Source organism: Rousettus aegyptiacus, unplaced genomic scaffold (assembly GCF_014176215.1).
Source record: "Rousettus aegyptiacus isolate mRouAeg1 unplaced genomic scaffold, mRouAeg1.p scaffold_m13_p_5, whole genome shotgun sequence".
Taxonomy (NCBI): domain Eukaryota; kingdom Metazoa; phylum Chordata; class Mammalia; order Chiroptera; family Pteropodidae; genus Rousettus; species Rousettus aegyptiacus.
In genome coordinates, this window is record NW_023416308.1 from 7,405,733 (window position 1) to 7,432,065 (window position 26,333).

The following is a 26,333-nucleotide window of genomic DNA, read 5'->3' on the forward strand; positions in this document are numbered from 1 at the left end:
AACACTTGATTCCAGCAATTAATTCAAAGAGATCCTTCAGAAAACCAAGTATTGGGTGTTCCATATAGCATGATCGATACTATTTTTTGACCAGTTGAAATTCCTGATAATTTTCTTTTCCAATGCCGACACGAATTCAAGGAACATAAAAAACTCCATTTCAAGGATATAAGTTAGTGAGTACCTATATGCAGCTCCATTACACTCAAGTGCAAGGGATTCTAAACATCTCGAGATGAGCAGGAGAGAGCAGATGGGCGGAAAAATTCACCTTTCAGACCGTATCTCTGTATTTGTTCCACCTAATTTCCCTTCTATTCAATCAGCAGAAAGAACAGGAAAAAAAAATGGGTGTTCAAGTCCCTTGTACTTTTTTAAGCACATGGTATTTATTAGGCATTAATTGGCACACAAATATACGAAACGAGTACTTAATTCTCACCCTCCCCCCCAGCCCTTAGCAACATAAAAAGACATAATTGCTTGAAGACACTCACATGGAAACATACTCACACGCGCTCATGAACTTGGACATACTCAGCCTCGCATATTACCCTGTTCTCTTTATTAGGGTCAGTTAAAAAAAAATTTTTTTTTAAATCAAGAAAGCAAAGCACATTCGAAAGGAAAAAAAAAAAGAACACAAACTTGGTTTTGAGTATCAATAAAATTAAAAGCTCTTGGCCAGCTCCCATGCTGGATTTCATTTCATGTTATTATTTAATTAGAACTCCTATTTATAAATAAATAGTACCAGTAAAATATTACATCTGAAGAACCCTGCAATAACGTTTTACTTACATACTTTTTTTTTTTTTTAATACCGTTTTCTGCTTTCGATAACCACAGTTTCGTGTTGGCATCTGGCGTGACTTCTTTGGAAAGGACTAGTTGGCAAGTAGGTCTTGCCTCTTCTTTAGGAATGGAGGGTTTTGCTTTCGCATCTAGTTAAGGTCCTCGGGAATGGAGCTTCGGAGGCTGGGGGCTGGCTTTGTGTTTTATCAGGACGAATATTTAGTTTGGCTTTTTTTCACAACTCTTGTCAGCACAGACCTTGCTCCTTGCTTATCACAGTTCTGCCTGCATGTAAACCAAGGCTTTTTAAGTTTTTCAAAGCAAGCTTTCCGGCCGAGAAAGCTATAGGCCACGTTTCAGCGACAGATGGCTGGAAAGACCCAGAGCTGAGAAGACAGGAGAGCTGAGTAAGATACGACGCCAGCTGGAGTCCAACCTTATCCAGACTCCGCTAGAAGACAAAACTGGGCTCCGTGGTGATGGGGAAGGTTGGACACAATCATAGAAAACCTTTTCAGAAACATCACATGGCAGAGGTAGGTCATTTCTTAGTCAAGGGGAGGGTGGCAAATTTAGGTTTTAGGGGTGACATATATGAAGGGAACCCCACAAGTACATACTTTTGAAACATACTTGCCTCAGACCACCCCCAAAATAAGGGACTGGGTCCCGTTAAGAAAAGTGAAAGGTAAAAATATATTATTATTTATTATATAACAACGTCAACATTAACACCAAGACAGGAAAAGGCTCCAACTCCACATTAGGATAGAACACTCAATGAGGCAAGACTTTCCGGAGACCAAAAGAACGAATCAGGGAGGACGTCTGGAGGTGGTGTGACTGTGGCCGGTTGGTGAGTGTGGTGGTCATGGGGGGGGGGGATGGGAGTCACCTTTCTTTCTTTTTTTTTTTTTTTTTTTGGTTTGGTTTTTAAGTTTGGAGATGAGACGACAAAGTCACATTTTTTGAATTGTGGTTTCAAGCTACTGATTAGATCAGTAGTCTAATCTAAGGGTCCCGAGTGTAGACATGGACATCGGGTGAAATGGAGAATCTTGTCCGTGGGGTTCTCTCTGCTACTCCCTCTCTTCCTCTCTCCCGCTCTCTCTCTCGCTCTCTCTCGCTCTCTCTCGCTCTCGCTCTCTCTCTCTCTCTCTCTAGCAAATGTCTCTTAGTTAGCAGGCCTCGCTTTAGCTATTCTCACTCCACTCTGGCACCATGCCGACCCCGTGCACAGAGTGGTACTGGTGTGGGGACAGGGTCCTTGGCACGCCATGAGAGTACAGGAACTCAGACGGTTGAAGGCCGCCGGGCGACTGCAGGCCAGTCTGAGGCCCGCACTGCCTGACCACAGGCTGGTGGGCCACGGAGGTCTGCTGCTGGAACATTCCCTCTCCGAGCTGTGGGGAGCCGTGGTTGGCAATGCCAGCCAGCCGGGGGACCAGGGGCCCCGAGGTGAAGTGAGCAGAGAAGTGCTGGTAGGGCAGCCTGTCCATGGGCTGCACGGTGGTGACCGTGCAGCTGCCGTAAGAAGGCATGGCGGGCCACGTGTTGCAGCTGATGTCCTCCAGGCTGGGCACCGGCTCGCTGGGAGGGGCGGAGCTGGCATACATGCAGGCCTGCCGCTGGGCCGACTCTGTCCGGTAGGAGGCACTCAGGCCCTGCTGCTGGGGGTAGCTGGAGCGATAGAACGGGTCCTCCTCACTGGGCGACGTCTCCATGTAGGGCTTCTTATAGGGGTGGTCGGCGGTGGAACATTCTTCATCTGCTGAGATGGGAGGAAAGGGAGCTAGTGAGGCCAGGACCAGCCGCCCCACACCTGAAGGCGGAGACAGCCATTTGGCCGAAGGCCCAAAGGATCGAGGGTATGAAATGGTTCGCCCCGACCTCCATTCTGATACAAAGAGGTGGACTGTCATGGTTAAGACCTTGGGCTACAGTGGCCTAAGCAAACAGTTCAACCTTTCTGAACTCAGTTTCTTTACCCGAAAACTGGAAAGGGCGATAATAGCATTTTTTTTTTCTACAAAGCGAATTGTTTAGAAAGAAATAGGAACATGTATATTAGTCTAGAGCTTGGTACAAGGAAACGCTCAATAAATTAGAAGTACCATCCTCCCTCCTCCCCAGCATGTAAATTCCACCAAGGCAAGACGGTGTCTGTATCATCCATCACTACATTTCCAGACCTGGTTCATACCTAGCAACAACAATAAAGGTAGGATCCACGATAACAGTAAAAACCAACCCCTGGCACTAAGCGCCTTCTGTGAGGCAACCCGTTCACTCTTCACGACAACCCACGAGGTGGGTTCTACTATGAGCCCCATCTTACAGAGGAGAGAAAGGAGACACAGAGGTGTCTAGAGGAGACACGCGAGAAATATCTATGCAATGGGCGGGAGGGTAGATGGACACATGGACAGACGGATGGAGCCCGAACGAATCCCCAGATCCTTTCCCGATGCCTGCGGCAAGCAAAAGCCCGGTTAATATCTGCAGAGTCAGTACAAACGAATGTGTCACAAGCCGCACCAGTTACTCCCTGGTGTGGAGCAGCGGAGATAGCCCCATCCCTGAGAAAAGGGTCCTCCTCAATCACGTCAGGGTCATTGGCCCCTTTGGAAACTAACGGAAGTGCTGGGCTCTCTCCTAGAAAAATACATGGAAATGCAAGGTTAGGAGACTGGCGTGTGTACACAACTTCGAGGGGTTTGAGGACTCCCTAAAACCTGTCGCCTAGATTAAGAAGTCTAGACGCGTCTGGGTTCAGATCTGGCTTTTTGATTTAGTATCTGTGGGTTGTCGAGAGTCAGGAAGACCGCCTCTACTGGGTGGCTAAGCATTAAATAAGACTGAGCAGGGAAATCTCCAGATGTGACAGCGTCAAGCGCAGCTCCCGGTCGGTCTCAAGGGTCTGCGATGACACACCTCGAGGCGCTTCTTCAGAGGAGTGACATTTGGGGATGTGTACCGAGGTGTGAACCACAGCGTTCCTTAGCCGGAATTCCACCCCCGAAACCAAAGGTTTCCTTTCCTCGTTTTCCAATCTCTTTCTAATCAATAAATGTTAACGAATATATCTGTCTTTAGGAAGTGTGAGGAAAAATGAAACCCTGGGACATTCCTGCCACTCTCTGTGATGGTTGATGGTGTGAGGGCAGAATACGGGACTCGGTGATGGGAGGGAAAATACCTACTGTTTGTTGAGCACCTACTAAGGGATCTCCTCTAATCTCACCATAATTCCTCAAGGTGGCCCCTCTCATTCCTGTCTCACAGAGACAGAAATTGAGGCTCAGAAAAGTGACCTTCCCGAGGTCCCACAGTGCCTACCACACTTTACTGCCAGCTCTCTGGATTTCTGTTACCCAGTGCCACTCACCCAGTCACCTAATAGCTGTCTAGGAGATTCTACTGAGTGCCAGGTGCTGAGCATAGAGCAGTCAACAGGTAGTCATGGTCTTGCTGTCGGCTCACATTCTTGGTCCCGCTCCATCCTACCCTGAGCAGTGAGGACAGAACGCCAACCCTCTGTGATTGCAAGGTGGTCCTCAGATATAAAGCTCCCATCAGTAAGCCCTTTGACTTCCAACTAGGTTATAAAACAGCTCCCCAGCTTGGGTAGCGTAGCCTGGGTGTGGGTTCCGGCCGGTACCTTCATTTGCATCATTCTCTGAGTGACTGTCGCAGGTAAGTCAAAATCTCCCAAACAAAACGTCTCCACACTAGGGCTGTGCCCACCCTAGCAGATCGAATTTCAGCCAGACAACTTCTGGGACACATCTGGCACCCAGAGGATGCCCAAACATTTGTCCAAAAAAAAAAAAAAAAAAAGTGAAAAGCGCCATTGCTCTTCCAGGTGTCCTCACTACGTCGTGCCAGATGTTTGAAGACGTCCGGAAGGGTGAGTGACCACACATTTCGCCTCTCGACCACGCGTTCCCTTGGAGTCTCAGGCACATGGCTACGCACAACGTGTCTGCATGTGTACGTCACCTCCTCCCTCCGTTCCTGCCCTCCACGCTTCCTCCCGCCCCCAGATCCATAAATCTGAATGTCCCCATTGTTGCTGGAATCAGAATCGTTGGGTTTTCCATTTAACTAGGGCGTTCCCCTGCTCAATAATAGAAAGTACAGCTGCAGGGTACCCTTGGCAAGAGAAAAAAAAAAAAACACAAGGCACACTAACCATTCCTGAGTTTCTGATCCCCTTCCAGATTTGTTACAAGTAAAAAAAAAAAGGAAGAATAATATGAAAAAAGGCTGGAGCCCATTTTGGAAAATCGTAAAATTACACATTCCAGTCTTTAATGTCCCAAAGATCTGATGCAGAGTCCTAAGAAAAGCTCGATGCTGGCTCATTGATGAAAGCGGGTCCCGAGCATTCTCAAATTCCTCGCGAACCTCACCACATTGTAAAGAAATTCCAAAGCAAGCATCCAAATGTCAGGTTGCGATAAATGCTTTGGATGTAACCTCTGCGTTTATTTTGGTTATGGTTTGCTTCCTGTCTTTTTATTGGGAGCCTGATAACTCATCAACGGCAAAGCTCTCCCTCCCAACCAAGTTGGGGAAGGGGCTGGAGTGTCACGTGTCAAGTCCCTCATGAGATGAGTCCATGGCTCGCTGAGTACCTAAGAGAGCAGTAAAGCGCTTCCTGAATCTGCCCGCCCATCACCGCATAGCACTGGGAGAAATCCTGGTCCCTGGCATTTTTCTGGATGCTATTGATGCTGGAAAAAAGTGGCTTTAATGATGAATCCAGCACACAGATTTTAGGGCACAGAGTTATGTCTCTGGCTCTTACTGACTATGTGACCTTGGACGAACCGCTGGGACCATTCCAGTCTCGGTTCTTGACTGTACATAAGGATAATACTGATTCCTTTGTAGGAATTGAGATCATTAATAGTAAGTGCAGTCTAGTTTCTAGCTTCTGTGCACATAAAGTAAGTGCTTAAATCTCATCTGTCTAAATTACCCGGGTTATTTTCCCTCTTTTTCCCCTCGGAAGATTGGACAGATGGCTCTGTGAAGGTCGTCCAATACTTGAAGGTATTTGGGTGGATTCCAGACTGCAAAACTCAGAGCTGCTTTCAAATCACTGATCCCATTGAGCAAATATGGTTCCCATTCCCAAATGGGTCGTTTCCCTTGGCAACTGATTTCATTCAGACAGACACCCCAGAGGTAGAGTGGTGCGCAGCCACTCCTTTGCTGAGTGACCTTCAGCAAGTCGGAAGTGGAACTATCATTCGGGCTCTCCGACTCACCAAACAGTGCCCTTTCTGCTAGGCGGCACTAGCCCTTCAGTTTTCATCAAACTAGTGCTCAGAGAATACGAAAAGGTGGTAACCTTGACCTGGATGGATGGATGGATGGATGGATGGATGGATGGATGGATGGGTGAATGGGTGGGTGGGTGGGTGGATGGGTGGGTGGGCAGGTGGATGGATGGATGGATGGGTGGATGCGTGGAGGGGTGGATGAGTGGATGAGTGGGTGGATGGATGGGTGGGTGGATGGGTGGGTGGATGGATGGGTGGATGGGTGGATGGGTGGATGGGTGGATGGGTGGATGGGTGGATGGGTGGATGAGTAGATGGGTGGGTGGATGGATGGGTGGATAGATGGGTGGGTGGATGGATAGGTGGGTGGATGGATGGATGGATGGATGGATGGGTAGGTGGATGGGTGGAGGGGTGGATGAGTGGATGGGTGGATAGATGGGTGGGTGGATGGATGGATGGATGGGTGGATGGGTGGATGGGTGGAGGGGTGGATGAGTGGATGGGTGGGTGGATGGATGGATGGACGGGTAGATGAGTGGATGGGTGGGTCGATGGATGGATGCATGCATGCATTTTAGTTCCTAGCTTAAAGTAGAAATGACTAGGATGGTATCACAGAAATATTCTTGACTAGGAATCAAAAGGCTCTAGTTCAAGTCTCACTTGGTCATTATCTGAAGTCGTTAAATTAATTTCCTTGCTTATTATCCACCTTCCCCAGTGGAATACAACTTTTGTGAGAGCAGAAGCCTCTGCCATCTTGCCCTCCTCTGATTCCCACCACCCAGCACAGTGCCCAGTGCAAAGTAAGTGCTCAATCAATACTTATTTGATGATTGCATCCCAGATCTGCCACTCGCCAGCCACATAGCCTTGGCAATCTAACCTAACTTCTTAGTCCTCTGCTTGCCCGCTGCAAAATGGGGGCGAAGGGCATCTCTTCTTGCTCAAAGATTGCAGTGAGGATCCAGCAAAGAAAGCCATGTGAAATTGCTCTAGAAAGCACATAGCACTGAATAAATGCACCCTGGGAACCCTTCACTATATCCAGTTCCCTTTCCCCTCCCACCTCTGACTTCTCTGTGACTACGCAATGCAGTAAATGGCTTTGCTAAAATCTTTACTTGGGTTGATTTGGGTTTCTAAGGGGGTGGGGAGGGCTTGTCAGGGTGGGCGGGGGGAAAGAAAGACAGACAAGTGCTCTCCCAGGCCCGGAGTCCCGACTGTGATTGAGTGGCATTGATAAAAGACCTTCCCGGCTCCATCCATCGGGACAGATAGTTTGGAGACAGCTGGGTCCAAACACAAGAAGCCCTCTGGCCTGCCTGGCCCTTTGACATTTCGTTGCCGGGGCCTCCGAGGCTCTGGGTGGAAAGGAGACAGACAATGAGGGGAAGTCAGATAGTAAGTAGGGGAGGCAGGGGCCGAGGGCAAAGCCACCCATGGAGTTATCACTTAACGGGAATCCCAAACTGGAAGGAAACCTCCACTGATTCCTTATCACTTCACAATGGAGGCTCATGATGAATTGCTTTTTGTCGTCTCCGAGGCCGGCAGGACAGACAGCGTTTGGCTGGAATGTTCCCTGTCCCTGGGAGCTTTCTTTTGGGGGCGGAGGGAGGTGAGAAGGGCAGAGGTTTCTGGAGAGGTGAAAGGAGTCCTGCAGGGTACACATCCCATGTGCCCTGACAGCAGAGATGGAGGTGTGGACCTAGGGTGGGGCCGCTTACCGGCTGGGTGACGCTGGGCAAGTTACTCGACCTCTCTGAGCCTCAGTTTCCATCACTGGGTTATCTCCAGCCAGCTACTAAGTCCTGATTCCACCCACCTCTCCGGCTCTTCTCCCCACACCCTGGACTGGTCTGAGCCACCATCGACTCCCACCCCGGAGCCTGCAACAGCCTCTCCACAGAGCTCCGGTGTCAATGCTAGTCCCCTCCTATCTCGGCAAAGGGACCGCTTCTGAACAAGAACCTAATCCTGTCACCCACGGGTGTAAACCCCTCTGGGGGCTGCCCGTGGGCGTTAAGCTAAATGCTCAGCCCTTCAAACCGGCGTCCTGCAGGACCCTGCCTTCCCCACCGGCTCATCTCCCACACGCCCCTCTCACCGTGCTCCAGCCACCCAGGCTTTTGTTCGCTCCCCGTCCCCAAGGGGCTGCCCACATGCTTCCCTCCACTCCTGGGCACTCCCTCCCTCCTAGCCAACGTCTACTCTGAGCTTCGATCCTTTCCTGATCCCCACCCTAGTCTGACACCCCTGTTTCATTCTCATCAGCACTTCGCCTATCTCCTTCGTAGCCTTCGATGACCATTTTCGTCAAAAAGTACATGCAATTATATGTCATTATAATTGATGTCCGACCTGCTTGTGACAGCGTGGGCCGCATAAAGGCAGGACGGTGGCTAGCTAGCGCGCAGCGAGCACCTGTTTGTGTCGGGCACTGTTTTAGGTGCTTTACATGGGTAATCTCATTTCATTCCGTAACAACCCTGCAGGGTAGGTACTTCCATTATCCCATTGCGCAGTAGAGACAGTTGAGGCTCGACAAATTGCAGCAACCTGCCCAGGGCCACACAGCTGGAAAGCGCCAGCTATTGGGACGTCCTGCAATGCACCAGCCATCAACTCCGGCTTCCCCAGAGGCCACCTGAAGTGCACCTTGAATTCCCTGGAGGATCCCACGAAGTACCCCAGGAAAAGTCAACAGCTCACATAATCTAAAGCGGTTCACCGGCCTTACACTCGAAGCCTTCTCACCGCATCCTCCAAGAATGCGCTTATAAGGATGCTGCTATAAATACTGAACCTAAAAAAAAGCGCCTTGATTCTTTTTAACTTCTCCCTCCTCGTCTTTTGGTCTGGCATTGATTTAATAGACAGAGCTCCCTAATTCAAACCTGGTGAGGTCTTAATCAGCACGTTTGACCCAGGCTCAAGAGCGCAGGTCGCTAGTGGAGAATGAAATTTTGAGATCATAGCTGATACGCAAAGGTAAATGTATAGGGTGGTGATTCAGGGCCCAGGCAGAGTCTGCAGACCAGGAGCGGGTTCAAATTCCACCTTCCAGAACCACCAGCACATGATTTTACCTTCCTGTGCCTCAGTTTCTCCATTTGTAAAGTAGGTTAATAATAACACCCACTTAATGGTGTTACTGCAAAGGTCGAGGGCTGGAACCTAGGCAGGGCACCCTTAAAAATTATATAAAACAGAATTGCCATGCAGGGACCTGTGCTCCATGAAACATTCTTAACCTCTGCTCGTGCCTCACGAGGCAGACATGTTTGCAGGCATCTGGTCTCCAGCCCATCTGGTGGCGGACGTGCTGGGAGTTGGGCCAGGGGGCCTGCTGGGGTGATATTGTTCAGGCCTTTGAGGTCCAGGGAGCTTGGATGGGCTTCAGGTAAGTCTGGAAACCTCAGCCTCACCCAGGTCAGCTCCCCAGCCCAGGCTTGGACCGAAGACAGCTCCTCCCTCCTTCAAAACGCAAGATTAGTAAATGTCAAATAGTCAAACCGTTAGTTTCCTCACGTAACCCCAGCTCCAAAGAAAGCCACCTAAGCCTCCATTTCCATTGGTTCTTACTAGTGAGTTTTTTTTTTTTTTTTAATGGTCCAGACATTGGACACCGGATTTTTAAAGGCACCGTATTGGCTTCTGAGGCTGCAAGGTTCGACAGGCCCCTCTGAAAACTAAAATTTGGGCCTGCTTATTAAGTCAATCCTGGGCTAAACATGTGACAAGCATGCTTTCATGACATCTTCACACCAAGCCTATGAGACAGGTCCAATCGTGAGCCTAAATCTACAGCTTTTTTTTTTTTTTTTTAATGAAGCTTAGAGGGCTTAAGGAACTTGCTCCTAATCCTAACAATTTGCAAATGGCAGAGGTAGGATTCGTTTCAGCTGTGTGATTCTGAACACCACGGGCATAAGCACCAGGCTACTTGGCCCACCGAGGGGAGCAGCCTGCTCTTCACTTCCTCCTGGGACTTGCTGTCTGGAGTGACACCTGCCGCTTTATGCAATCATGGCGACCACTCACTGAGTACTTAACAATTATCAGGTACTTTGGAGAACTTAGCTCTATTTACAAAGCAGGAAACTGAGGCATAGAGCGACTAGGACACCCGCCTGAGGTCACACAAGAAGCTGGTGGCAGAGCTGAGGCTCGAACTTGGCCCCACCGCTCTCCCTGTCCTCGGTGTGCCTGTCTGCAGTTCACGCCAAGCAACTGTTCTCGTAAACTGAACTTGACCGCACTGCCCATGTGCTTCGCTTCGATTCTGGCTGGAAAAACATGGCGCCAGAAACTTTCTTCCTTAATCTGGTCCCTTTGGACTCAGATGACTCAGGAAAAGTCGTCCATCCCTCATTTGGCAAAGGAAACTGAGTGTTCCAGACACCAGCCTAGTTAGTAGATTTAAAAAGGGGATGCAAAGGGGGAAAAAAATCAAAATGTGATTTATTTAATAATAAAAAAAAAATAGGAAGGAAAGAAGGAGTCGAGAAAGAAGAAGGTAGGTAGAAGTACAGAAAATGAAGGAATCTTCCCTCCTTCCTTCCTTCCTTCTTCCTCCCTCCCTCCCTCCCTCCTTTCCTTCCTTCCTTCCTTTTTTCCTTCCTTCCTTCCTTCCTTCCTTCCTTCCTTCCTTCCTTCCTTCCTTCTTTCCTTCCTTTTTTGCACTGTTGCTGATTTTGATCTGGAAAGGAAAGAAGGGCTCAGAATCCACCTGGGAGAAATCCCGGCACATGAACTTCCTTCCATTGAGAAGGAAGTTTCCTGCAGTTTGGTCTAGGAAACAACCAGGAACATGAAGGGACCTCTCTGCCTGCTAGGGAGAGTGACAACAGAAACTCCGTTTCACCCTTTTGAAGCAATACTTTCTCTTTATCAGTTTTTTTTTTAAAAAGGAGGCAGCTCCAGTCCATGAAAAGAATCCACAACATATTCTGAAGTTTAAAAAAAAAAAAAAATGCAAGTTGCAAAATACATACTGTATGACATCGACTGTTAAAAGTTTAAGGTAATCTATTTTCATTTGTGCATGTGCACGTGTGCAAATGAAGAAAATAGGTCTGAACATTTCAAATAAGCCTTCCTTGAGGAAGGGGCTAGAATGGGGGGATGGGGTGGGCATGTCTAGGAAGCCTTTAGTTTTACTGGCGTGGTTTGAATTTCTCGTCATCTCTCTATATTTTTGTATCGTTTACATTTTTCAAACAAATGAATGTAATTATGAGTACTTTTTTTTTTTTCAAGGAAAGGAAAGAAGTAGAGAAAGGCACATTGGGCAGGGGGGTGTCAAACTCACCTTTCCTCTTGGTGCAATGGTAAATTTGGCCGTGCTCCTGGGGCAGTGGGTACGGGTTGGGTGGGGGCAGAAGGTCCTGGGAGGGTCCGGACACACCATTCTCACACTGGTACTGGGACCCCAAGTTAGATGAGGTGGAGAGAGCTCGGGGCTCACTGCTGAAGGGACTGTGGTTGGAGGCCACTTTTTGTCTCACTGTGCTCCTGGGAACCACGGGATATTCTTTACTGAAAGAGAGGAGAGGGGGAAACACAACATTGGTCCCCTGGTATAGATCGCCACGATGGCTGAGCCATGGGTAAAAAAAAAAAAAAAAAAATCCACCAGGAAAGTTCACAGAATAAGAAACGAAAGGGGTCTTCGATGAGCAAAGCGATCCAATTTTACTCAAGGGCATCATATGCCTTGGATACATATATTTGGGAACTAACTTTTCATGCCTTATACATTAGGCAAGTAGATTCTATATGTACGTGGAAAGGTAACTAAGCACCCCCCGCTAACAACCCCTCTTGATGTCAATAAACACATGGAGTATTTTGCAATATTTCAACCTAGTCTATCTATGTCTTTGAACTCCCTAATCCAAAAACTAGAAGAGCCGAGCGGTCATTCGGGCTTCACTCCTGCGCCTCCACCTTTAACAGAGGGCTGACATCTTTGTCCGGCGCCAGTAAAGAAGGGTGGCTGGGCATCTAGGATAGACGGGGGGTGCTCCTAGGTCGCCCCGATCTGGACGGTTTGCTGCTCGTGCCTTCGCATTTCCTTCTGAGCTGCCGTACTTGTCACCCCTGACGTAGCACGCAACTTCTCCACGCCTTGGTTTTTCCCGTCTGTAAACTAGGAATAATCAAAATCCCCAGTTCGAAGGAGTGTGGAGGGAAGAAATGAGTTAATCCGTTTGAAAAACGGGACAGGACTTGGTACACCGTGCGCAAACAAATGACAGCCGTCACTGTCATCGTCATTGTTAATATAATTGGTTTCCTTCGTGATCTATGCATTTTATTTTTTACATTTAATGATATTATTCTGAGAAATGACCCACGGGCTTCACAAGACTGCCAGCGAGGGCCACCACAATAAACGTATTGATAATCCCTGCTCCAGAAGAAATATGTACTGGTAAATCTCAAACTTGGTTGTGATTTTTAACATGGTCCAGACCAACTCTTCTCTAACTTAGTGCGTTTTTTAAATTAAGTGTTTATCTAAATAAGTTTAGCCTTGCTCTGAGTAATAATATTTGTAAAATTATGGGCTCGTGACACTAAGTATAGGTCCTCTAATACAGCTAAAAGAGTTACCTATTGAAATCAAAGAGTACACCTGAAATCATCTCGCATGCATACACCACTACACCTGACACATTTTGAAAGATGTTGTATTATCCCATTTCATCCTCTCTGTGAAGGAGGTACTGTTCTTGTCCTCATTTTATGGATTAGAAAACTGAGGCCCAAAGAGATTAAGCAACTTGCCCAGGATCACAGATCTAGAATGAGACACAGTCAGAAATTTAACCCAACAGTCCTCTGATCACTTCTACACAGTCTCCTAATTATTTTCATCAACATGCAAAACACAATATGCTTTTAAGGGAGCAGGGGTTTGAGGTTCATGGCTCCTCTCCCACCCCTCAGGGGTGTAATGACCTCCACCCTGCCTTTGTCAAGTAAAAACACATCAGAGCAGCCAGGCAGGGGACACAAAGTGTCTGCTAAATTTCCATGAGCTTCCAGACACCCTCAGGACACCCAGGGGCCTCCTAGCCAAACTTTCCTGTGGCATGTGCCATCTCGAAATCAAAGCTGGAGCCATCCTGAGCAGCCACACCACTCAGAACCTCCCCCTGGGGCCGGGAGGCTGAAAGGAATGAAATTAGCTTTATAGGGCTCTCTTTGCGGCTCAAGCTACGTCATGGAAAATGAAGAAGAATTATAATAATAATAAAACATGAAAGTTGTCAAATCTCACTGGCAATTCTATTTAGGTCTGCTTAGTTGAAGTCCTGGGCTGTCAGAGCTTTTTTTAAAATAAAATAAAATAAAATAAAATAAAATAAAAGGGTAGGGAATCTCTTTTGGTTTTATATTCTTAATGGGGATGGCTTTTTTTTCTTTAATTAAAGAAAATTACTCTCAAAAATGTTGGATGAGGGAGTTTACAAGAGAATGTATCAATGGGCTCCGTGGAATTCTCTGTTTCAGCGTTGCCAAATTGCAAAACGACTCTCTGGAAAGGGCAACCCTGCCTTTGATTACGGACACTCACAGAAACGGGAGAGCCATTTCATCTCAATAACCACTTGCCCCTCACAGCTTGCTTCTCCCCTAGGAGCTCGAAGTATCATCCCTGCCGTCGATCACGCACATCTCTCTCTCGGTGCCTGAAATACATCGTCCGCGAGCCCATCTGACAGGTGTCAAGACAGGGTCCTGGAAGGGTGAAGTGACTTCTTGATCAGTATGAGATGACAGTGGCAAAGGGAAAGACAACGCTACAATCAAGTGACATCCGGGTCATTTTCGTCCGGGCTCACCGCTGGACCAATCAAAGGAACACGGTTAGTAGTAATACGGCAAGAGTCTCTAAAGTCCACGTGATGGAGAGATTAAGGATCTTCCTCTACAGCTTGAGAGCAGCATTGAAGATTCCAAGGCATGAGAAAGCTGGAATCCTCTTGCGTGTTCATCGCTATTATCACCATTGCCATCATTGTCATCACCATCATCATCGTCACCGTTATCATCAACCGTCACCACCATCCTCATTCTCATCTTCCACACTGTTCCGTCTCCTAAGGTCCCAGCCACCGTACTGGTTGACTTTCATGCTTGTCCCTCATTTGATCCTAGCAAAAACGTCATTTCATTGGTATAACTAGATTTATTGTAGAAGTAAAGAAATTGAGGTTCGGAGATGTTGCCCCAAGCAACGTGCCCCAGATCACACAGCCAGAAAGAGGTCAAGTTGAGCTTTACCCTGGGTCAGTACTACTTCAAAGCTCTTGCTGATTTATACCTGATAACGGGGACTCATTGCCCTCGCACCCACTGCTTGAGCAACATGATCACCCATGATTAAAAAGCACCCTGGTGATAACGGAGTTGGCTATTGGCCACACCAATCAACATCGAGTTCGACCAATCTGCCGGCCCTACTGTTTGAGGACTCTTAGGTTTACCAACTGCCAAATCTCACTGCGCTCTGCTGAGTCGGCAGCCGTACCACATCCTGCGGACACACTCTGCTTGCTCTGGCCTCACGGGACACCGGCCGAGGGTCCTGAGCACCTCGGCTCACCCTGGGTGTCGGAGCGCGCACAGACCGGCTTCTCCCGGGCTCGGCCCCCTCTCACACTCTGTTCCACGTGAGCGAGCGTGATGAATGACGCCATTGTCGCCGGGGTCTGGGCTGTAAAACGTTACAAGGGAATATTGAAATCTGCGGCCAAACTGCACCCACAGCGTGCCGCCAGCTAACGAACGCTTCTGAGAACCTTTTTCCACTGCAGCTGACTGAATTGGCCTTTTCACGGGAGCAGGTGGCCGGGCTGCTGGTGAGCCGAGGGCGGGTGGGGGGGTTTGTTGTTGTTTTGCCCTGCCGATGCTCACTCAGTTTCTGGCAGCCTTTCTCAGACACCCAAAGCGGTGCACTGGGGCACAGCTCTGGTCTCGGGGAGCAGAGTCTTCCCCTTTGCGGGCGCTGTGATCTGCTAGATTAAACCTTACAAAGGGGCCCCGTAATCCCGCGAGAGCTTCCGCTGTTCATTAACTTTCTAATATGCTTGGGGAAGTCATTCTGATGTAACTTGTGTGGACATGTGAAGACCTGGGACGGTCCACCCCAGGCGGGGTTTTAGCTCAGTGCAATTAATAACTGCTCGCTCCTTTACATCCACCATTGTTTGATCACTCGGTTCGTGCCACACCAGCAGGCTGGAGAAGGAGAGGGTGAATGCTGGCCATTCCAGCTCACTGGTGAGAACAGGGAGATGCAAGAAGTTACCCACATTTCCCACAGTTGGTTCAACCGAGGCTGTCTGATTGGAGGAGCACCGAGAAACTGAAAGATACCTCCTCCTCTGGTCTTGAGGACCCCCACCCCCACCTCACATATGACAACTTTGGTTTGAGACCTTGGGGCCCCCTTGTTAAATCTCTAGATAGTTTAATATCACGGTGGTCGTTTCAGGTTGGGGCTCTGAAGTCAAGCTGTATGGATGTGACTTGAACGTGGCCATGTGGTGTTGGCCAGGTTCTTCCTTTCTTTGAGCCTCAGTCTTCTGTCTATAAAATGGGAATAATAAGATATATCACCGCTGAGGGTTGTAAAATGATATAGTGCATAGAATATATAGGCTTAGTGTATATTTGGGACACACTGCTCAACCAACACCTGCTTGTAAGTCACAGATTATTCTATTTTGGAGCAGAAGTTCTTACCTTGGGAGGGCTCTGGATGGTCTATACCCCACCACCACCACCACCCAATATCTGATATTTAGAGCCTCTATCTTTTTCCAGGGAGCTCTTCATACTGGCATTAAGCTATTCAGAAGGGGGTCTGCGGTTTAAAAAATACAAATAAATAAAAGTTTTGGGTGACACTTGAGGGGTGGCTCTGGAATCATGGGAAACGTCCTGGACCAGTTGGGCGGGTGGCTCATGACGGTGTTCTCTGTTTGCAAAATGGACCACCAAGACCCCCGTCACATGCCACGGATGTGAACTCCGGAAGTAAAAGCTGGATGTGAAGCTACAGATTTAAAACTTCTTTGCAAACTGAACTAACGGGTTGATAGCAGCACCACCACACATCTAGTACAGGATCGAAGAGCTCGATATTTTAGTTTAGTTCTGTAAAACTGACAATTTTAACAGATTGAACCATGTTTTAGTTTTAGCAGGCTTTTTTTTTTCTTTTTTCTTTTTTTTACGGTTTTGGAGGGAGAGTGGGAAGGTAGAGAGAAGGATTCAGAGACTGGACCTCGGTTCTTCTGGACGCCAGAAGAGGAGCCGAGTCTCACTGACCTTTCTCAAACTACTTCCTCCACTCAAGGAGACTGTGTTGAGGAGGATTCTCTGTTCTTTGGGGGATTACGTGGGGGCCCCTCGCCCATGCAGAAGTCAGTCAAGGGCCTCTTCTTGGTGACCTTTGGTTCGAATAGTGCCCTTGGCAAAGTCGCCCCAAGGGGAACACTCCTGCAGGAATGCTAAGTGTTCTGTGTACTGATATCACAGTTAGCTTCTCCCCCAAGGAAAATAAGAAAAGAACACCTACAAAAGAATGGTTCTCTAGAAAAACAAATTTCCAATGTGGGAACTGGAATTGAGTAGTTGAGAAACAGGGCTTAGGGTGGAGATGAGTAGAGATGGAGAATCTGTCTAGGGGAGTGGGTTTCAAAAATGTCTGCATACTGTAATCACCTGGGGAATTTTTTTTAAATACTGACTCCTGAGCCCCCTCTCCCCTGCCCCCCTTGCCAAGAGTCTGAAGCCTTCCTTATTCTGCACTGGGGCCTGGACATCGGGACTTTTAAAAGCTCCCCAGGAGAATGCAGCCTTATGCAAAAGAGCATATACTGTACAATTCTGTTTATGCTAAATTCTGTAAAAGACCAAACTAGCATGCAGTAAAAAAATATCAGAACACTGGTTGCTTCTGGTGGGGAGGTAGAGGCAGGAATTCACTGGGATGGGGCACGAGGGGACGTTCTGGGGTGGGGGGATGTTCTATGTCATGATGGGGGTGTGGGTTTCCCAGGTATGTGCTTTTTGTCAAAGAGCAGATGGCGTACGTGAGATTTCTGCATTTCACTGTATATTGATTTTACCTGAAACAAAGAATCATGAACCAAAATTGAATTCTAGTTAATGATATACATGCTGAAGTATATAAGGGTGGAATGCACTCACATCTGCAACTTAGTTTGAAATGCATCAAAAAAATGTAAGATGGATGGGTACACAGACAGATGGACGGACGGCCAGACAGACGGATGGGTGGACGGATGATGGATGGGTGTGCTGATGGGTGGACTGGTGGAAGGATGGACAAACGGATGGATGGATATGCGCAGACTAAATGTTAATTGTAGAACCTCAGTGGCGGGTATAGTATGCTCGCTGTACAATTTTTCCACGTTTTCTATATGTCTTACGTTTTTACACTAAAACACTGGAGAGCACTCCAGGCACTTCTAATAGTCAGCCAAAGCTGAGCACTAAACGGGGGAAAGGGCTCCTTTTTTTATTTATAAAACAGCCCAGCACAGGAAGGTCACACATTACCTGCATGTCCTTGCTCATTCTGTAGGGCCAAGGGATTACCCAGGTGTGACCAGGGGATATCTCCTTCAGAGAACTTATTCAAGCACAGTGTCTGACCCCTCCCTGGAGCCACTAATTCGGAACCTCCGAGGGTGAGACCTAGAGATCTGTTTTTTTTTAAACGAGCCCCGTATCCCTAGGGAACAGTGATGTCTGCCCGGAAGTTTGAGAAACGCTGCTTAAACGTGGATGAGCGAGTGATTTGCTCATGGACACTGTCCCTGAAGAGCAGATAAACCTGGGCAGGAGGTTGGGGAGGAAAGAGGTGGGGACATTGTAAGAGATGAACAGGAAAAGGAGAGGGGACGATTCTGAGCATCCGAAGCCTCCAGACAGCCACAAGCCAACGTGGGACCTTTGGGACAAACCTCCGCTTCCCAAACACAAGCCCTCTCTTGTTTTACATAAATTGACACTTCCCCAGGGGGAACGCCACATGGCCAACCAAAAGTACAGCAAGAAGTGGGTAGTCGATGCCCTCTCCAGAACCTTCTCTTGGAAATCACTCCTCATGAATTGGGCATTCCGATTACCTTTAGCCGCAAGCCTGAACATACAAGGGTGCTAAGTCTTCCGTTTGAAAAATGACCATCTGAGGTTAGGAGCGCAACACAAATTTAAAATCGGGAAGGAAAAGCTGGAGAAGAAGGGTGAGTTCCCACAGAAGGATTGTCACCTTTTCAGGGTCCCATGAATCCCATGAAATTCCTTGATATTTTACATGTCAAGTTTTTAAGAGAGCCCCGTCCTTTAATCGGGTTTTCAGATAGGATCTGAGACCCTGATTAAAAAACCGTAGAGGAAGAAGATGGAGGAACTGAGTATAGATACTGGAGAGGTGGGTGAGAATGGTCAGTTGCCAACGTTAAAGGTAGAGACGTCCCTGGACCGGGACGGACAAACAAATCTATTTAGTCTAGAACATCCTGGGCTCTAAGTTTCCCTGTCTGCTCTCTGGCTGGAGCGGGGCTCAAAACCCAAACCAGCCAAAATGGAGCCTCGGGGTTCGCCAGTTCCAGAGACCGCTGCCCCCCAGGGCCTCAGTAGCCCAATAAAAAAGACGGCAGAAATAGAGGCGAACTCAGTCTTTCCGTGAGGAGCTCTACGGCCATCGTAGTTCCCCGGGTGTGACGGGTGCGACAGGGCCACAGTCTGCTAGCCCCTGATAAAGCTCCATAAATATGGCGTGTGGTGGAAAGACCAGCGATACGCCACTCAAGGTGAAGCAAGAGGTGCCAGGGGCACTCACTGTGCTGCTGCCTGTCCCTTTTCTGGGGTCCATCTGTCACTACGAGAGGAGAAATAGCAGCCTGATGGGCCAGAAGGGGGATTCGCTCCACCCTGAACAAACCAAGGTCACAGCCAGACCTCCGCACCTTCACTAGCTGTGCGACCCTAGGCGAACCAGCCTGGCCTCTGGCTTCACGAGGGCATGGAACCTGTCCCACACCTGAGACGGACCGAGGGTCAGTCTGGGCCGGATACCGTGCCCAGCGCTCCGTGCCCGCCGGGGCAGTGTTAGAACGTGTGGGCGCACTGCAATTCTCCCATCTAGGAGGCCCCTCCGCCTCGAAGCTGGGCCCACCTGAGTATGTCCCTCAGGCTGTTCAACCAGCAGGATGCAGCGGAAGTGACAAACCACGGGAGCAAAAGCCACGGGATCCCCTCTTGGTTCTGTTAGAGGCAGCCGGCCAGGCGTGGAAGGAGCCCGCCCCCCTCCCCACCAGAGTCCGCCATGCTGGGGGGGCCACATGCAAATGCTCCAGGGCACGGCCCAGCCGAGGTCCCTGCCCAAAGCCAGCATCAACCGCGGGTCACAGGAGTGCGCCCTCCCCGACGTCCAGCCCTGTCATGCCTTTGGAAATCTGTCACCCCGGCCAACACCTGACTGCAAGCAAGGACCTTCCCAAGTGCCTGACCCACAACTCACGCATAAAACAAAAATGTGTCCCTGGCACTTCTTGGGTCACCTCTTACGCAGTGGCAACGAGCGATGCCTGATCTTTTCATCATCGGCACTTACGGAGCAGGGCAGATTGGAACTGGGTGAAACCCGGAGTCTTTTGATGGCACTTTGTGGAAGCACCGAGGTCACCTGCACCTCCTTGTCCCTTTAGTGGGCCATGGATGCACTGAGGGAAGGGGGTCTCTGGGGCTTTGGCTGTCATAGATTTAGGGTCACACATAGAGCTGATGGCATAGCTCGGAGCCCAGGCCTTTCCAGGCAGCCCAAGGAGAGTCTGGGAGTCATTTGTCTAGGTAGCCACAGCAATCAGGATACACGTATCACCTCATTTCATCCACACAGCAGCCCTGGACATGGGTTCCATAATTATCCCCATTTTACAGATGAGGAAATAGAGGCCCAGTGGAGTCAGGGAGCCTGGAGCTACTCAGCGTGGTTGACTAGACCCCGCCTCCAGGGCCTGCTTCTCCAACTGTGGGCCTTGCTTCCCTTGCATCCCCCTGCCCGGCACATAGTAGGCACTTAATAATAAATGTGTGTCAGCAGAATGATAAATTGACAGATCAAAAACTGAATAAATGAATGATGCTCCAGGCCTCAGTTTCCCCGTCTGCAAATGGGCTTGGAAGGCTGAAGTAGATGCTGTCCCCTGTGGCCCCTTCTGTCGCTGGAATCCCATGCGTCTACGAGACCTTCCGAACCTGACCCCTACTCTATATTCCCAGGTTTCTGGAGCCCTGCCCACGTCTTCCCCACTTGAACCCAGAAAAAACCCTTCTTCCCAACAGGTTCAAATCCCCTTCTTCCTACAGGGCCCAGGGCCCACATTCTCCATCTCCCCCATCCACATGCCCCCGGCCCAGGCATCTTTGAACTCTAGAAAGTTCAGAACAGGTCTGAGCACATCTTAAAGAATAGAGCAAAAACAAAACAAAACAAAACAAAACAAAACAAAACAAAAAAACAGCGTTCTATGAAAACTCAGAGTCCTGATCATTCCAAACAGCAATGAAGCTCCCACCACTTTCTTACTAGAACGAGCATTCAGGTGTCATTCCCCCAAATTTCTGTCATTTGCATATCACCTTGACGACATTCACCGAATCTTGGTACAGGCTGTACAGTCATTTAGTTCATATATTTCTTTAAATGATCGGCCTTAAGCTAATTCCTGTTCTCCTTCCCTCCCTTTCTTCCTTCGAACTTAGTTTCATCCTAAGCAATAATGTCTACGAAATCAGTCTGACGCGTCTATGTATCTATGCGCCCTCTAAAATCATCTCGTTTGTCACCGGGGTAGGAGGACCGCAATTTGGAAAATACCGATATTTAGGCTTAGATGTTTTCTTTTGTTCTTTCAGCCACAGACTGACCGTTCAAAATAACCCTGGCGCTTATTTTAATCAGTCCGCTAGAGGCGGGATTTTCATCATGATGTTATTTCTTCTTTGTGCCTTCCCACAGCTCTCCCATTTTTATAATAAGCAGTTGTTGCTTCTGTAACTAGAAACCATAAATGAATGTTGGAGAATAACTAAGACATCATCTGCATTCTTCCAAACGCGGAGAGTTAGGTGAAGAGAGAGAGTGGGGTGAGTGCCCAGACGCTGGCCAAGCGAATCCGAAAGTTACTTCTGTGGGCTACGGCAAGTCAAGGCTCAGCCCTCCGTAACCCCGCCCCTCTCCTGCCTTCCCATTGTTGAAATCAGAGGAAATTTCTCCCTCCTGCTTCTCTCCCTGAGCCAGCTGTCACCGGGTGTGTGTGGAACAGGAAACAGGATTAGAAGATTAACAGCGAGCCTGCCTTCCAGCCCGGCTGTTATCACGGACGTCTCCCGAGAGCCACCTTCTCGCTTGTCACTACCTCTTGCAACCTGGGAGCTGGGACCACAGTCTAGAATGAATTCCGAACAAGGCCAAAATGGGGAGTAGTAGGGAGTCTTGCCCCAAATCAGATGCCCTTTTACTGAGCTTGAATGAGGAACCAAGGCCTTTTCAGGCACCCTCTCATATCATTCTTATAAGAACCCTAAAGGCGGAAGCCATGTTTATTTACGCCCATTTCACAAATGAGGACTCTGAGACTCCGTGAGGTTAAATCATTTGCCCAAGGCCACATGTGGATAAATGCAGAGCAAGGACCGCACCCAGGGTTGTCTGACTCCGAAGCCTTCTGTTGGAGGTACTCTGCTTAGTTCCCCGTCCTTCCCCGGGGCCATCTCCAGGGAATTGAGCAGATGGCAATGCTCCCACCTGGTCACCGGTTAGTTCAGCCCTCTTGCTCCCTAACACAACTCCTAACACAGTCACAAAGACACACATGGCTCTCAGGCGAAGCGTTTTGTTCCACCATGTCAATTACGAAGTGCCTGTGATTACCGTGCCTTCCACCTGCAGTATCTACCCAGGAAGGACACCTCGTCAAACGCCCGCCAATCTGCGATAATGAGGGAGGTGGTTTGGACGGCCAATTGAAACCAAAGTAGAGTCAGCTGCCTAAATATCTAAGCAGCTGTGTTTAGAACGTTGGGGAAGAGTCCCCGGAATCACTGACAGGTGAGCTCTCAAACGCATGCACGTCCCACCTGTCTCTGCTTCCATGTCTATCAGCCGCCCAATCAGCTTTCAAAGGGCAGGGCCCTGGCCTGACTCCAGGAGAGTGGGGAGGGGTCGTGGGGATAGACAGGACTCTATCTGTAGCCAGGGAAAGCTTCTTGGAGGAATGAAAAGCTACAGACCTTAGTGATGGGCAGGAAAGGACCAAGAGAAGGAGGAGCGGGCAAAGTCTGAGGCCAAAAATAATGCAAAGAACATAGGTTTGGAGCATGGTCGAAGCAGAGAGGGGGCACTGGAGAGGGACAACGTGAGGGGAAGTGGCCAGGCCAGAGGGGAAGGGCATGATCAACCACTTGAAGGAGTCTGAGCCTTATACTGAGGGCCATGGGAGGCCTGGAACGTTCTAGGTGTGGGATAACCTCGTCTGGCTTGCGTTTTACAAAGATGTCTTTGGCAGCTGCCTGGAGACTGTCCTGGAGGGAAGCATGATTGAAGTGAAATCTAACTACATTAGGAGGCTGCGGCAGACAAGGATGGTGGGGGCCGGTAAGAGAAAGGGGGTGAATTCCAAGACACGTTAAGAAGGTGGCATCGGCAGGACCTGGTGACTGGTTAAGTTCGAGGGGGTGATTTGCAACACCTTAAATCCGTTTCCCCATCTGCCCTTGGCCTTGTGGGAAGGAGGGAAGAGGTGGGGTAGGAAAAACCCTTCAGCTGCCGGCTGGAATGGGGTGGCTTCCATCGTGTCCCTCTCCACATAGCCTGGACCCTAACCCGCAAGAGGACGGAGGCCAGACTTTGTCTTCAGTGGCTAAGCTGCCTAAATGACAGAAAACCATCCTACTGGGACGCGAGTCTGAACACCGTAGTAATGAGAACTGGGCCACGAAGAGTGTGACCCCGCTCAGCTGCACGTGATCTTTGTCATCAACTTTTCCGCTGACCATAAACTAAATCCAACTCCAATTTCAAAACCTAGACACTTAATGCCACAACTTTTTCAAATAATAACTTAACAACTGGGTTGTTTTAGCCACAAAAAGCATTTTTCATACTCCACGATCGTGGAGGAAACCAATTATGACAGCAGGAATGTGTGGAGTACATGTGTATATGCCCAAAGATAACGGCGTATTATTTTATTTTTATTTTTTATTAAAATATAGTTAATATACAATATTATATTAGTTTCAGGTGTACGACAAAGTCGACGCTCATATACCTAACGAAGTGATCATCACACTAAATCTAGTAATTCTCTGTCACTGTACAATTACGATAGCATTATCGAGTATATTCATACAATTATAGCCTTATTGAGTATATTTCCTATGCTGAACATTACATCCCCGTGACTTAATGTATAACTGGAAATTTCTACCTTATTCCCCTTCACCTTTTTTTGGCCTTATACTCCCTAAAAGTATGCAAAGTTAAATCTGATAAGCCTGCAATCTAAAAACAATTTCCATGATGTGTATCTCTAAACTCGGTATTGAAACCACAAAGCCACAACCTTTTTTCCCCTTTCTCAAGTCTCTTGACTTCCTCTGAATGAGTATGTCTGTCCATCTGCCCGACTCTCGCTTTTCCGGAAAGGATAAAGAAAAGCTTCCCGAATGACCTCATTTTATTTTGAAACACAAAAACCCATCAAAAGGGACAAAAAAACAAAAACAAAATAAAACGAACAACAAAAAACAAAAACAAAAAACAACGTTCTTGGTCAAAGGGATCAAGATGTATTTCTAATTCCCTTGCCGTATGGTAACTTATTTGGGAAGCGTAAAAAGAGGTAGGGAGAGTTCGACAAAATTGGCAATGCTTCCACGAGCCTTTCAAAATCAGACCCAATTCCCACTATATACATTTGCTACAGCCCCTTCAATTCATCATATCAGCAACTGCGACCACAGGATATATAAAAATACCGAGCGATTTTTATCACCAGCTCCCAAACCCTCAGTGCCCTAGACACCACCACATAGTGTCGAGTTTGTCTGTATTTTCACCATCGAGTCGCTAACTTCCCTCTCAGTTACCAAGAGCTGTTGCCAGGAAGAAAATCATTCGTCGGCTGTGACTTATGGGAAGAAAAGGCGCGAGGATGTCACCAGAAGAACAGAGACGGCAAAGAAAAAGGGGGACATGATAGCTCTGCCCCCCCGCCCCCGGGCAGATGGAGGATGCCAAATTCTCTTGTACTTTCTCTCCTCCCCAGAAAATACACTCTCTGGGTTGCACAATCGAGGAAACCACACGTGGGGGTTATCAGAAAGTGGGATTCGGGAAGGCTCATTCTTTATCTCAGCGGCTAACGGGGCCCCGTTTCTCGGCGCCTGATGGGTGCAGGATGGCTGGTGCAGGGAGGCGCCATGCTGCTGCTGGCTCGCCTGGCTGATTTGGGGGTATGTGGCGAGGAAGGAGCGAGGAACCCACTGCCTTACCTTTGCATTCTTGACATCCTGTGCAGCTCCATGTCGTCACTGCCTCGGAACCCTTTAGCAAAGGGGTTATTCTCAATCTTTAATTGGGTGATCTGAAGGAAGGAGAGAGAGAGAGAGAGTTGGTTTTCCCTTGATTGCTACACTACCTCAGGACGTGAGCTAAGAAGGCGTCATGGAAACGCAGCCTCTGGCCACCAAGAAGAGCAAATTAAGCCGGTGGCGTCAAAGAGACCCACCGCTTCGGGAGGAAGCTTTAAAAAAAAAAGAAAAAATGTTCTCAATCATATTGCTTTAAAAAGGAGGGGAGAGGGAAAAAGCTAGATTTGGCTTCCCCATTAATTAAAGTCATGCTCCGCATTGTCACAGCCGGGTTTCGCTGTTGGCTGTTGAAGCTCAGGACTGTGTGTTTCGAACACCAACGAGGCCTCGACGGGCTGGTCCCTGCCTTCCCTTTGGAAAACCGTGCATCTCGGCACGGTGTCGCACACGCTGCCACATGGCGATCTCCATGTGGAAGGGCTTGACCATTGCTTTCACAATCCTACCATGCCTCATCTCGTGTTCAGTCCATAGTCTCACACACACATTTTGCTTGCTTGGGGCGGAAAACGGTGTCTAATGAAATAAACGATGTCTAATGAAATAGAATTATATAACATATGCAGTAGCCATCCAATAGCTTCCGAAGCTCTTTGATTTTTTTTTTTAATTTTTCTTTTCTTTTTTTTTTTTAGGTAAGAAAGAGAGAGCCCTCTTCTTGGAAAGTTTTGTTGCAATGTGCAAAACTCAGCAGTAGAACCGGGTCTTTGGTTAGAGGTCCAGAACTTCAGTGTAAACCATCCACACGGAGTCTGCTGTCATGCGTGAACGCTACCAGACCCAGGGAAGAGAATGCGTCTACGTAGCATTTGCTAGAAGTAGTTTCTAGAACGCTGCCAGTGAATCGCATTTTGATAAGTCACCAGGGGAGCATTCATCAAGTTCGATCTGTGTGGCACCTGTACACTGGTCTGCTTAACATTCCTATTTAAAATCTAACCATTTTTTACTTAAATTTGTTTCATACAAAGCATTATATTACTTCTCTAGATGTCGAACTAGAATCACTTGCTGTTCAAGAAAAAGAAAACATATATCCAGTTCTCTCTACTGGTCCCCGCAGAAGGCTCTCAACTCAAGGCCCACTTTCTCCTCGTGGCAAAGGAAGATTAAACACTTTTAGAGCTGTATTTAACACACATGGGGATTGGACTAAAGCTCTCTCTCCCTGATGGATGAATCGAAAGAGAACTTTCTATGAGTCTATCATTTTCAAGTAACCCCTCTTCCCCCAAAAAAACCATTGCATCTACGCCCAGTAGTACAGTTATAGCCTTTAAGAACCTCTGGACCAGGAGTAATTAACAAAGGCACCCTCTAATCTGTCCACTGAGGGGCAGGCGTTCTCGTATGTTCTGTTTTCTGGAAGAGAGATTGCTTGTGGAGGTCTTCTAAAGACTCTATAATGAATACACAATTACTGTTGCATTCACAATAGAAATATATGTACATTTAACATTTTAAAAATATATGATTCCAACGATATGACATTTTAACAAAAAAAGGCAAAACTGTGGTGAC

At 48.2% G+C, this 26,333-nt stretch overlaps 1 protein-coding gene across 4 annotated transcripts in view; it reads right to left on the reverse strand.

Moving 5' to 3' along the window:
* Positions 1-805: 805 nt before the first annotated feature.
* TBX5 (T-box transcription factor 5) overlaps positions 806-26,333 on the reverse strand; it is a 44,206-nt gene continuing 18,678 nt past the window's right edge. For 3 of the 4 annotated variants that reach the window (XM_036221412.1, XM_036221413.1, XM_036221411.1), the window contains exons 7-9: positions 24,714-24,805; positions 11,410-11,636; positions 806-2,566 (exon numbers count right to left, since the gene is read on the reverse strand). In XM_036221412.1, the coding sequence (XP_036077305.1) occupies positions 1,989-2,566; positions 11,410-11,636; positions 24,714-24,805 (897 nt within the window). In that variant the 3' untranslated portion in view covers positions 806-1,988. The remainder of the gene's footprint in view (positions 2,567-11,409; positions 11,637-24,713; positions 24,806-26,333) is intronic. The other variant, XM_036221414.1, reaches the window with a different exon arrangement.